General features: G+C 41.2%; 1 protein-coding gene across 1 annotated transcript in view; it reads left to right on the top strand.

Moving 5' to 3' along the window:
- Positions 1–8,359, top strand: part of Frs2 (fibroblast growth factor receptor substrate 2) — an 86,897-nt gene extending 78,538 nt beyond the window's left edge. Inside the window, exons 6-8 of the mRNA XM_052753423.1 lie at positions 66–224; positions 677–840; positions 2,660–8,359. Coding sequence (XP_052609383.1) covers positions 66–224; positions 677–840; positions 2,660–3,610 — 1,274 coding nt within the window. The 3' untranslated portion in view covers positions 3,611–8,359. The remainder of the gene's footprint in view (positions 1–65; positions 225–676; positions 841–2,659) is intronic.
- Positions 8,360–13,241: the final 4,882 nt, after the last annotated feature.

The following is a 13,241-nucleotide window of genomic DNA, read 5'->3' as shown; positions in this document are numbered from 1 at the left end:
TTTTGCACGCATGGTGCTGGAGCAGTAGCTGAGAGCATTGCATCCCTCTTGATTTATATTTGTAGGAATCTTTGCTTTTAAGTGTGCCCGTGCAGAAGAATTATTTAACATGTTGCAAGAGATAATGCAAAATAATAGTATAAATGTGGTGGAAGAGCCAGTTGTAGAAAGGAATAATCATCAGACAGAATTGGAAGTCCCTCGAACACCTCGAACACCCACAAGTAAGTAGCCATATTCCCTCTCATTTTGCATGTCAGACATTTATAAGATACAGGTTATGGATATTTAATCTGTAACAGTCAGAAATGGTGATCATCAACAAAACCCCTGTTAGCTTTAGCTACAAACATTTTTAAAGTGAAAACATTAATTATCGCACATTACCTAAAATGTGACTTAAAAGCCAGGAGTATAGCTCAGTGTCAGAATGCCCGACTGTGTGTGTGTGGGGGGGTGGGGGGGTGGGCAGGCAGATCCTTTATCACCAGCACTGCCAGAAAGAACAGTAGCTGATGCAGTAAGACTGGGTGAGCTGCTCTCTGTGTTCTAGTGTCTGTATGTCCTGACAGGAATGTCTCACTAACTTGGTGCGGATTAGATTCTCACTCATTTTTATTCTCTACCCTACTCCCATATCCTGTCTTTCTCCTCAACTCAATAAACACAAACTCAGCTCCAGGGTTTGCTGCTCAGAACTTACCTAATGGATATCCCCGCTACCCCTCATTTGGAGATGCCTCCTCCCACCCCTCCAGCCGGCATCCTTCTGTGGGAAGTGCTCGCTTACCCTCAGTCGGTGAAGAGTCTACACATCCTTTGCTTGTGGCTGAGGAACAGGTAAGCAGCTGCCACTGTGTGACCGCAGAACCCTCTGTGGAGTGAAGTGTTGTGGGTTAATACTTGGAGCTTTTATTCAGTATGAATTACAACTTCCATTGTGAATTACTTCTGCTTGAAAATTGAAGAAATGGCCTGTATTTGCTAGCCTGTGCTGAAATATGTACAGATGTTAGGGAACTTAACTTTGTTTTGAGAAAGGGTCTCACTAGGGAGCTCTGGCTTGCCTGGAACTCACTATGTGGACCAGGCTGGCCTTGGACTCCCAGAGAGATCTGCCTGCTTCTGCCTCCTGAGTGCTGGGATTGAAGAAACTTCCGAGTAGTTTATGTGTCCATAGAGAGGTCCGTCTGTCGATGAAGAAAGACAGACTCAGTCGGTTCTCGGTGGGTTAACAGTTGATGCTGCTTTTGATGTTTTCTTCTTTGTTATCAGTGAACTACAGATAGAAGGGTAGGTTTTGCTGTTGAAGTTGCTTGGAGTCATTTAGTTTTCCTCACTATGTGGAACCAAGTATTTGTTTGAACAGTTTTATATTATCAGATAAGTTTATCTTTGTAAGTTATATGATCATTTGTCAGTAAGGGATTTTTAGTGTTTTTAAAGTAATTTCTTTGTGTTCTTTATGTAGTAAACATTTTATAATATTTACTATAATTACATTTTCCTCAGTTTTGCATTTCATTTTGAATCCTAAAATTTTTAGGTTTAGTCTTCCAGATCTCTTTAGATTGTCTTTCTAAATTACCACTGAGCTTTCCTAATTAGTAGTGGTGTCTTCCTGGGTGGCATACATACATACACACACACACACACACACACACACACACACACACACACACACACATATTTTGGTTTTTCGAGACAAGGTTTCTCTGTGTAGCTTTGCGCCTTCCCTGGAACTCGCTCTGTAGACCAGGCTGGCCTCGAACTCACAGAGATCTGTCTGGCTCTGCCTCCTGAGTGCTGGGATTAAAGGCATGTGCCACCACCGCCCAGCTCTTAGCAAGGTTTTCTAAACCAGCTACAAAATGATAATCCTGTTTCATTCTGTTCTCCTTCCATTCTGTTCTCCTTCCATTCCATTTCCTTCCTTCCTTCCCTCCCTCCTTCCTTCCTTCCTTCCTTTCCTTCCTTCCCCCTTTTTTGAAATAGGGTCTTGTTATGTAGCCTATGATAGCCTCAAACTTAGCTATCTTCCTGCCTCTGCCTCCAGAGTACCAAAATTATAGGTATGTGTCACCATGATCAATACAATACTGTATAAATATAATGCTGTGTGTTATTTTAAAGTAGTTATTCCTTTTTTACAAATTAAAAGATTTCTGCATTCTTTCCTCTCCTCCAATCTTTTTATTAGGTAAAAAATAGGTGCAAAAGTTTTAAGGTAACAGTATATTTAAAGAGGAAGTAACAAGATTCACTTAGGTAAGCTAGGAATGGTGGCACAAGCATTTGGGAAGGAGCGGTATTGGGTCTAGTTTGATGCTAACCTGGGCTGCACAGTGAGACCCTGTCAATAAATAAATAAAATGAATTAACATGACTAAGATCTTTTTTAAAAAATTTTATGTGTATAGATAGGCATTTTGCCTGTGTGTATGTCTGCAGCCCATGTGTGGAGTGCCTGTAGGGGCTAAAAGGAGGCGTTGGAGTTACAGACAGTTGTGAGCTGTCATGTGGGTGCTAGGAATTGTGAACTCAGGTCCTCTAGCAGCTGAGTGCTTAACCACTGAGCCATCTTTCTAGCTCCTTCATTAATCAAACTATTTTTGCTCTGTGCTTTACACTTGACTGATTGGCTTTGTTTTCTTTCTAGGTACATACTTATGTTAACACTACAGGTGTGCAAGAAGAGCGAAAAAACCGTGCAAGCGTGCATGTGCCCCCGGAGGCAAGAGTTTCTAATGCTGAAAGCAATACACCAAAAGAAGAACCAAGTAACACTGAAGACAGGGACCCTCAGGTTCTTCTTAAACCCGAAGGAGTCAAGTTCGTGTTAGGACCGACCCCTGTTCAGAAGCAGTTAATGGAAAAGGAGAAACTGGAGCAGCTGGGAAGAGACCAAGTTAGCGGAAGTGGTGCGAACAGCGCCGAGTGGGACACTGGCTATGACAGTGACGAACGGAGAGATGCCCCCTCCGTTAACAAACTGGTGTATGAAAATATAAACGGGCTATCTATCCCTAGTGCCTCAGGGGTCCGAAGAGGTCGTCTGACATCTACCAGTACCTCCGATACTCAGAACATCAACAACTCCGCTCAGAGAAGGACTGCGTTGTTAAACTATGAGAATCTACCATCTTTGCCTCCTGTTTGGGAAGCCCGCAAGCTAAGTAGGGATGAAGATGACAATTTAGGACCAAAGACGCCATCTCTAAATGGCTACCATAATAATCTGGACCCAATGCATAACTATGTTAATACAGAGAATGTAACTGTACCAGCAAGTGCTCACAAAATAGACTATTCGAGGCGTCGGGACTGTACCCCGACAGTCTTTAACTTTGATGTCAGGCGCCCCAGCTTAGAGCACAGGCAGCTCAATTACATCCAGGTGGATTTGGAAGGCGGCAGTGACTCCGACAACCCTCAGACTCCAAAGACTCCTACCACTCCCCTTCCACAGACCCCCACCAGACGCACGGAGCTGTATGCCGTGATAGACATCGAGAGGACTGCTGCTATGTCCAACTTGCAGAAAGCACTACCACGAGACGACGGGACATCTAGGAAAACTAGACATAATAGTACTGACCTGCCCATGTGAGCCTGGAGAGCATTACGTCATTTGCACCGTCGTGAAGTTTTTAAAATGAAGATGCGATGCTTCACTGTCATTTCTACACTAACTCCTTTATAGACTGCTCCGTTGTTTTCTGAATAGTTCTTGTGCATCTTTAAAGGGAATTAATGTAGAGCAGGTACTCCTTAAAGAACACTAGTTTCATTATATTCTACTCATTATTGTACAGCAGCATTCCCATTTTCACAGTGCCTATTTAAAATGAGATTTGAAGTGAATGACATGCTGGTTGTTTTTTATTCCATATCCAGGACATATGCATATCTTTCACGTCTAAGTTGTGTTGGCATGTCAACCTTTCATAAAGTCTCTTGATAATGTGCATTGCTGACATAACTCTAGGCTTTGAAGGTAGGATTCACTGCTCACAGTGTATGGTCTCCAGCATGGAACACGAGGAATCTTATTTCATTAATTAAAGGCTTTTTGACTTGGGCCAAAAAAAAAGAAAGAAACAAAAGAACCACACCTCCTTTCGTACCAGTCAGCTCCTCTGTCTTCAGTGTTACTAGAAAGAGTCCAGTATCATGAATATAGTTATGTATTGGAAGGCAGACAGGAGACAACGTTTTGTTTACTCATCTCATGGTGTCATTTGAAGGGCATGTCCAGATATCATACTCAGAATGATGGTGGGTTTAGGAATCAGTCTCAGGTCACTTTACCCAGAAACATTTGAAAAATCTACACCATGATCTGTTGGCGTTTCTCTTGGATAGGTTATTGGCAGCACATTGTTTGCTGGAGACATTTGTGCCATGAAATTCCCATTTAGCTTCAGGTTTTTTGTTTTGTTTTTCCCCTTTGGTGTTTGGGTTGTCTTTGTTTTGTAACGTCTTTCTCAATTTACAATACAGTTTTTGAGTTTGTGTATCACTTTGGCATGGGAGTGTGTGTCTGTTGTTACTTAGTCTGCATTTTTGTCCAGTTAGGGTCTTGAAGGTCCATTTGGAGCTGACTGTTATTTTCTGACAGGCTTGCTCTTGTCCAGTATTTATTTATCTGCTGTCTACTTGTCAGCTTGAAGAAAAACCATTGTCTCGATTTTAAACGTCGTCATTCCTATGATCTCTTCAGTTGCCGAGAAGAAAAGGAAGATACTCTGAAGCATGTGAGTTCCCCAAAGGTGCCATCCTCCCTGTGGGCGCATCCCCAGCACTTTAACAGGGATTGCCTCAGTGGCATGACTACAGTCCTGCTCTGTCCACTCCGCTGTGCCGGGCTCCGCTGGCCTTTCCAGGGAGCTAGGCTCGCTCTCAGTAGTTCCTGGTTTTGGTGAGCTGTTGATATTGTTGCCAGCATAGCAGGTACTGGGAAGGCTGGACGCAGTGTGATTATGTTGTAATTGAGGATCTGAAATGAACTGAAGTTGATAGAAACTGATGTCGAACTCTTGAAAATCAAGAATGCTCCAAATTCCCAACCCACTGTAGAATAAAGAGAAGGGTGGAAGGACAGGCAGCCTTACAAAATATTTTACTTTTTTCTCTAACATTGAGGAAGTTTTATATCATGATCTGGATATACCAGGTGTGACTAAGACTGATTTAACAAGAAAAGGTTTCAGTCATAGAACATTCAGTGTATTCAGGAACTCATCACACAACAGTGAACAGATTAGCAGTAGAGTGGGGCCATTATGAAAATAAAATAAAAGTGTTGTCTTCATCGTTTTTTAGTGCCATTGGTTTATAGCAGAATTTTCTTTTTCCTTCTTGTTTCCTCTGTAAACTTGGTGCTTACTGAAATGTTCACTGTTCTCTCTAAGAGAGCAATGGCTAGATGTGCAGAGTTCATGTCTAATATGCTGTTCTGTTTGTTCTTTCTTCTGAGTGGATTGCTAATTGTGCCAAATGCCAGTGGGGGTTTTTGAATGTGGTAAGAACTGATGGCTACAGTGCACACGGTTCCCTCTGTACCAGCGTCAGGATAGCCCAGCTCTCCAGGGAGAGAGAGGGCTGGTCTGTTTGGTCATGCTGGAGGCTGCATGGTTTCTTCTTTCTTTTCTTTGTTCTCTCTGCGTTTCCCTTCAGAACTGAATTCAATTTTACAGTTCTTTGGTGACTCTCCTATAATCACTACAGTTTATGCTTTAAAAAGTATATGGTTAAGAATAAAAATGGGACCAATTTGTCTGCTAAACATTTGATTTTAGGGTACTATGTGAATATTGATTAGGAAGAGTTAAACAGGTGGTGGTAATTTCTAGATGTCTTCTGGAAATTACCTTTGTTGCTATTTAATCAGTCATTTAGAATACCACTGCCCTTTACAGTAGTCTCATAATGGGCATTAAGCTCTGTCCTGGAAGAATGTACCTATTACTATTTGAATTTTAAAGTGAGATATTTTATTGGCACATATTGGTGGCCATATGTCTCAGATTTTCTGAGACAAACCTAATTTTGGATAACTGGTTTTATTGATTAGACCATGAGATCCTACTTTTTGGTTTTAGAAATAGAATCCTCGCTCCCTTGTTTTTCCTGAAGAAAATCCGTTTTTATCCATATAGATCAGACAACATTTTTCCCAGACCAGGGGTGAAAAGTGATAGGGGGATTGCTAGTGTTTTTCTGAATGTCTTACTTCTCAGTTTCATCTTCCTTTGAAAAATGAAAATATGGTGCCTTCCTTCTCTCCCTCCCTCCCTCCCTCCCTCCCTCCTTCCCTCCCTCCTTCCCAGGAGATTGGCAAATAGTTCCTTGTATATCCTGCTGCTGTGGAGTGATGAGACATGCACTTTACTCTTAAAGACTCAGCAAAAAGTTTTCACTTCTCAGTAGATCCAGAATAAATCATGGTTGGGACTTAAACTTTGCCAAGCAATCTTCGTCATGACAGTCATTAATGTTGACCCCTACAATGTTATAAGTCAGACTAATGTGTGTTTATTCTCCCTACTGCTCCCACCTCAGATCTGTGGCACAGCATATAAAAATGTACCTCAATAATGTTCTATTAAAAATGGGACAGGGGCCTTATGTTTTCATAATTCTCCAACAATGTGCCACCATGTATTTGCCTCAAGGTAAAGGTTTTAACAAGCTAAAAAGTACTTCCCAGTTTCCCCTGTGCTCTTTTCTACCCATAATGCCCAAGTGTTTTGTGCAATGTGTAGTGTGTATGTATAAATATATATATATATATATATAAATATTCTTGAAATAGACATAACATCAGAGACATCATTCAGAAGTAATGTATTGGCATCTCATTCATATTTCTGATGTGAACTATATGGTACTATTTACTTTTTCCTTAATGTTTGCCAAATTTGAGTCAAGGCATTGGTACGAAATTACAGAATGTATAGGAAACATTTTGGCTTGAAAAGTTAACAAATGAAAGTATTCAGACCTATCACAATGTACTCTGCCCAGACCAGCACCCTGTCTTCTTGCTGCCTGTTCCCCATTCCTGCTTCCTCATCTTTCAGGGTGTAACAGTTCTTTTCTAGCATCCTGTAGTTGAATTTCTCTGGCAATTGTACAAGACAGCATGGAAACAGGCTGGGATCAATAGTACGGTAGTCACCAGGGTGCCACATTTGCATTAGTAAATGCAAATAGATGTTTTATAAAGGATAAATGTTGTGTTATGTTTCTATTTTCATTACATTGTATAATAATGTAAGATTATTGTATGTCCTAATTTGCATTATAAAATGTTTTTTTCCTACATAAAGGCATAAATATAGCAACTTTGTATAAAGGTACCTTATTAGATTTTAATTTTTCTTCTATAAAAGTTGTCTACAGTGGGACTACCATTGCCAAATTGTATATGAGATATGAATTTCACCCCTATGGTTAATTTCTTTTCTAAACATTCCATATTTCTCTAATGAAAGACGTGATTCTGTACTATGCATAAATTGTGTTTTAATGCTGTTTCATATCAGCATTTTAATTTTGGGTTTGCATTTTTAGTATTGGCAAAACTTGACCACTGTTAATTAAAATAAAACCTTGTTGTGTATGTAACAGCATCATTTGCCCTCCACCCCTCCCTGCCCTTTGTTCTTTATCTCCCGTCAGTGCCAACTTCATACATTTTGTAGCATGGCAATAAAATATAACTTTTACACTGAGGCCAAGTGTGGCTTTTTGGAGGCAGTGGAGTGGGAGGATTGCCACCTAGCTGTCCTGGGATGTGACTCCTTTGCCGTGTAAGCCGTGGTGTTGGGCATAAGAAGTTATATCTGATGTAAACATGCTTTTAAGGACAAGTGTGGATGTGCTTTAAAGCTTTGTTTTCAATGTAACAAGTCACAAATAACTAATTTTTAATGTTTGCAAAAGTCGGAGTTCTTGAAGTACAATCAAATCTTTATTAACTGGAGTACTTAAAGAATAAGCTAATAATGGAATTTTGTTAAACAAGGGCTAAGCAACACTTTTTAAAAATTCTTATTTATTGTGGAGTATTAGTATACTTTACTATCCTAAAATTATAATATGTAAAATATGGTTTAATCTTAGAAAATGTAGCATCTTGCAATGCCTTACTGTTATCATTCTGGCATAAATATCCATGATGAGGTACTCAAGTTGATACTGGAAGCTGAGCTGACTATACACTGACCTTAAGCATTCATGAAAAACTGCTTTGTTGAATAAAATCTGATGAGTTCTTATGGTCATTTTTCCCTTATTGCCAAAAGTAGATTGCAATAAAACCCAAATAAAAGCTTGGTTGGATACTTTTAAAGTTTTATTGTATTTATATTCCATATATTACTTGACACTTTATGATAAAGGTTACATTTTTTAAAAAAGATTTTATTGTTATTCATTCTTAAGTTGGGGTGTTGTTTTTTGTTTTTGTTCTTTTTGGGGGGCCTGCCACCCAGCTCCCAAATAAATCACACACAGAGCTTATTCATAATTGTAAATGCCTGGCCTTAACTTGGCTTGTTTCTTGCCAGTATTTCTTAACTTAAACTTAACCCATCTGTCTTTTGCCTCTGGGCTTTTCCTGTTCTCTTATTTCTGTAAATCTTAATCTTACTCCGTGGCTGACCCTTGATGTCCTTCTTCTCTAGCTACTTCTTTTTCCTCTCCTTGATCTTTCTTCTATATATTCTCTGTTTCTGCCAGCCCCACCTATACTTTCTCCTGCCTCGCTATTGGCCGTTCAGCTCTTTATTAGACCATCAGGTGTTTTAGACAGGCACAGTAACACAGCTTCACAGAGTTAAACAAATGCAACATAAACAGAAGTGACACACGTTACAATAATACTCTACAACATTGGGGAGTGGTGGTCTGCGTGTGAATGCAGTGCCCTTGTAGGCCAGAAGAGGAGGTTGATTCCCAACAGGTAGTGTTAGCCATCTGACTGTGGTTGGTGAAGAACCAACCAGGGACCTCTGCAAGACCAGTGTATGCTCTTGACTATGGAGCTGTACCTCCAGCCAGATTTGTTTTCAAAGTAAACACATATGTGCTGACTCGGCAGACTTTCTCACTATCCAATGTGTGTGGTCATTCCAATTTGTCTTTCTCAGTTCTAGGAGCCCAAACCTGATTTTAGCCACTGAATGAGATTGCCAGGCCTTGTCTAGTACAGCAGGGAGGGAAATCATTTAAGCAGTGTAGGGGGTAGACAGACCCACACAGATCATGGGGTATGTACACATTCCACACATTAGAGAGCACTCAAATTGGGTGTGTACATGTGTCATACATTAGAGAACATTCAGATTGGTCATGATGATACAAAGCATCTCTGAACACTAGGGTGCTAATGCTCAGAACTTTAAACCTGCTTTGAATTATTTATGTATTTTTCCCATGAAGATCTTCTGATGACAGTAACTGTTCATGTGTTCTTATTTAGCAGGTGGGCTTAAATTAGGCCCTGTGCTGGTCTCTGGAAAGAATCTATAGTTAGACCATCACTAAAGATAGAAAGCAGTGTCTTTCCTCCCAGACAACTAAGCCCTGAGACATAGCTGCTGTATTACAACCAACTTCTGTGAGAACTTTAGAAGGATGGTAGCCAGTTTCCTTAGAATTGAGGAGAGGGTTCCTTTTTTAAAAATGTATGTGTGTGTGTGTGTGTGTGTGTGTGACAGGTTCTAGAGACATACTTCCTCATGAATATTTTATTCAGTGATGTGGTTAAAGCCGTATAGAACCTAGGACACATGCATAGGTTATGGAAGAAGGGTTTCTTGTGTGCTGTAGCTATCAAGATTCCTTTAAATATTTCCTGCCTCATCTAAGTATAATAGTGGTTCTTTTATAGAAGCTCCACAAGCCGGGCGGTGGTGGCGCATGCCTTTAATCCCAGCACTCGGGAGGCAGAGCCAGGCGGATCTCTGTGACTTCCAGGCCAGCCTGGTTTACAGAGCAAGAGCCAGGACAGACACCAAAACTACACAGAGAAACCCTGTCTCGAAAAACCTGAAAAATTTCCCCTATTTACTACCAGAGGGGTCAGTATTGTCCCCACTGAGAACCACAGGATCCAGAAGCTACCTATAAACACAGACAGCAAAAAGCACCTGTAATGTAGTGTATTGCTTTAATACTGACAAGTTTTTTTTTTTCATAGAAATTAGAATTTTGACTTGTGAAAGTGCCTTGACTACCAGTACTATCACAAATGCTAGCTTATTTTATTTAAAAATATTAAAAAGTTTATGTGTATTTGTATGTATATGCACATGTATATGCAGATATCCTTGGGAGCCTGAGAGTGTCAGATTCCCTAGATTGGGGTTACAGGCATTTGTGAGCTCCCAGATAATGGGTGCTGAAAACCAGACTCCTGCAAGCACTCGTAACTGCTGAGCTGTCTCTCCAGCCCCTGTGAGTTTACTTTGACTGTCCTGACTGTTTGCCTCTGCAAACTGTTAAACTGCAGCGTTGCGCATGGTGAATGGTAGGAGGATTTAGTACCAAACAGCGAGAATCCAAGTAGGCCTTGACTGTGGAGTCCTGACTTCCCTACTCTAGTATTAGGCAAGTTCTTGAGGAATGCAGAGACCTCTCATATATTGTTATTTTAATTAGTTCTATCGCTCCAGATATAACCAGTGGTTCTCAACCCATGGGTCACAGCCCCTTTGGGGGTCAAACAACCCTTTCACAGGGGCCCCCTAAGAGCATCAGAAAGCACAGATATGTACATTATGATTCATAACAGCAAAATTACAGTTATGAAGTAGCAACAAAAATAATTTTATGGTTGGGGATCACCACACCATGAGCTGTATTCAAGGGTTGAAGCCTTAAGGCTGAGAAGCACTGCTCTAGACAGTGACTCCCTCCTTTTCCCCAAGTCACCTCTATCAAATAACCTTCCTTATACGACAGAGCTTTGCATGTTATTCCAAGCACAGCAAACCATACTGGAGTTATAACTAACTTAAATAGAGCTTGCTGTAGCCCAGGCATCCTCTAAGCAATTTAGTATTGCTTTTGTGAGATGCACATTCTGACCGTGTCTATTTCTTTTTTTTTTTTTTTTTTTTTTTTTTTTGGTTTTTCGAGACAGGGTTTCTCCGTGTAGCTTTGCGCCTTTCCTGGATCTCGCTCTGTAGACCAGGCTGGCCTCGAATTCACAGAGATCCGCCTGGCTCTGCCTCCCGAGTGCTGGGATTAAAGGCGTGCGCCACCACCGCCCGGCAAACTAAGGCTTTTTTTTATTTTATGTATATGAGTGCTCTATTGACCTTATGCCAGAAGAGGCACCAGATCTCACTATAGATGGTTGTGAGTCACCATGTGGGTGCTGGGAATTGAACTCAGGTCCTCTGGAAGAGCAGCCAGTGCTCTTAACCTCTGAGCCATCTCTCCAGCCCCCCTGTGTCTATTTCATACACCAGGAAATTGAGGCCCAGAGGTAATGTAGCTAGGGGTAGCCAATTAACAGACAATTACTAAAAGAAATTCAAACCATGGGGAAGGAAAATTGTAGTCAAGCGGTGGCCCACAGCTTTAATGCCAGCACTCAGGAGGCAGAGACAGGTGAATCTCTTGAATTAGAGGCCAGCCTGGTCTACAGAGCGAGTTCCAAGACAGCCTGGGCTCCACAGAGAAATCCCGTCTCAAAACAATCGAGGAAGGTCACAAAGACAGAGTGGGGAGAGCTAGGAGAAAACAATGTGAGGAATAAAGAAGGGAAATAAGCAAGGAGACGTCCATGGAAACACGGATCCCACAGTCTCACTATTTCTGTGGACCCTAGAACATACCCAATATAAATTGCTATACAATTTATAGAAGATGTTTTAGGGGGTAAAATGATACATTCAGCAAGTAGGACTCTTTGGAATAGCTTTCAGTGAGTGAATCGATTCAGAGGGCCTATGGAAGCCCTAGATTACAAAACTAGTTGTAAAAACAAGTTGAAACTCAAATCATTGCAGCTTGGTTCTAGAGGTTGAATGTTTAACCTCTCAGGTGTGGGAGACGCACCAAGTGAAGGGGAGGCGGGAGAAACCAAAGAGCTAAAGTCTCTATAGCGTCCCCATCACAGGGGGCTCCTGGCTTCCTCTCATCTCATCTGCACGGTGGCAGGGTCTGGCTCCTGGTTCCCATCCAAATGTCTACCCACTCTTCCTAAATCTAACAGGCAGGGGACACGGAAATCCCATCATCCACAATCTCAATTTGCCTGCCACCCTCTGGACAGGAGAGTAATAACTCCTAGTAAATAATCTGTCCACAATAAAAGCAGCCTTTTAAAATGTGTGGGTAGGTTAGCTTCTCAGGGTGACTTGCTTCCAAATGGGATCTGGGATCTGCCCATTAAAATACATTTCCTGCGGGGCGGTGGTGGCGCACGCCTTTAATCCCAGCACTCGGGAGGGAGAGCCAGGTGGATCTCTGTGACTTCCAGGCCAGCCTGGTCTACAGAGCGAGTTCCAGGACAGGCACCAAAGCTACACAGAAAAACCCTGTCTCGGAAAAAAAAAAAAATAATAAATTTCCTAATAAAAATTTTCCTGCAACAGAAAACTAGTAAGTTTCAAATAACAATTGGCTGGGCCTGAACACACCCCTTGTTACAGTGGACCTTAGGACAATGTAAACCAGGGTCACAGACTTATTTAAAATGACTGTTGTAGGCTCTGCATACCCATAGACTATCACAATCACCTAATTCTTTGTAACTGTTGCAGGATGAAAAAAGAACATGCCCTTCTTTGAACAAAGCTTTACTGGCATCAAAATACTAATTTCATGAGTCATGAAAGTTTTTTCAAATATTTGAATATAAACAACTCTTAGTGCTTGTGGGTTGGGTTGCTCACTACTCCAGCTCTAGGGGATCTGATGCCTCTTTTGGCCTTTGCTAATACCTACACACATGTGTGAAAACACACACACACACACAGAGAAATAAAAACTTGAAAAGTAGGCTCAGTGGGTAGAAACTTACGCTTTTGAGCCTGACATCCTGAGTTCAATCCTCAGGACCTACGTGGTGACAGGTCAAAACTGATGTCCTCTGACTTCCCTGTGTGTAGCATGGCACACACAGATATGCACGCATAATTATTTTTAAACAATGCTTAGAACTTTAAAAGCAGTTGGTAACTAGATTTGAGTCTCCATAGCTTGCCCACCCAATATAA

This window comes from Peromyscus californicus, unplaced genomic scaffold (assembly GCF_007827085.1).
Source record: "Peromyscus californicus insignis strain IS unplaced genomic scaffold, ASM782708v3 Scaffold_24__1_contigs__length_46423439, whole genome shotgun sequence".
Lineage (NCBI taxonomy): Eukaryota > Metazoa > Chordata > Mammalia > Rodentia > Cricetidae > Peromyscus > Peromyscus californicus.
This window is presented reverse-complemented; position numbering and strand designations above follow the sequence as displayed.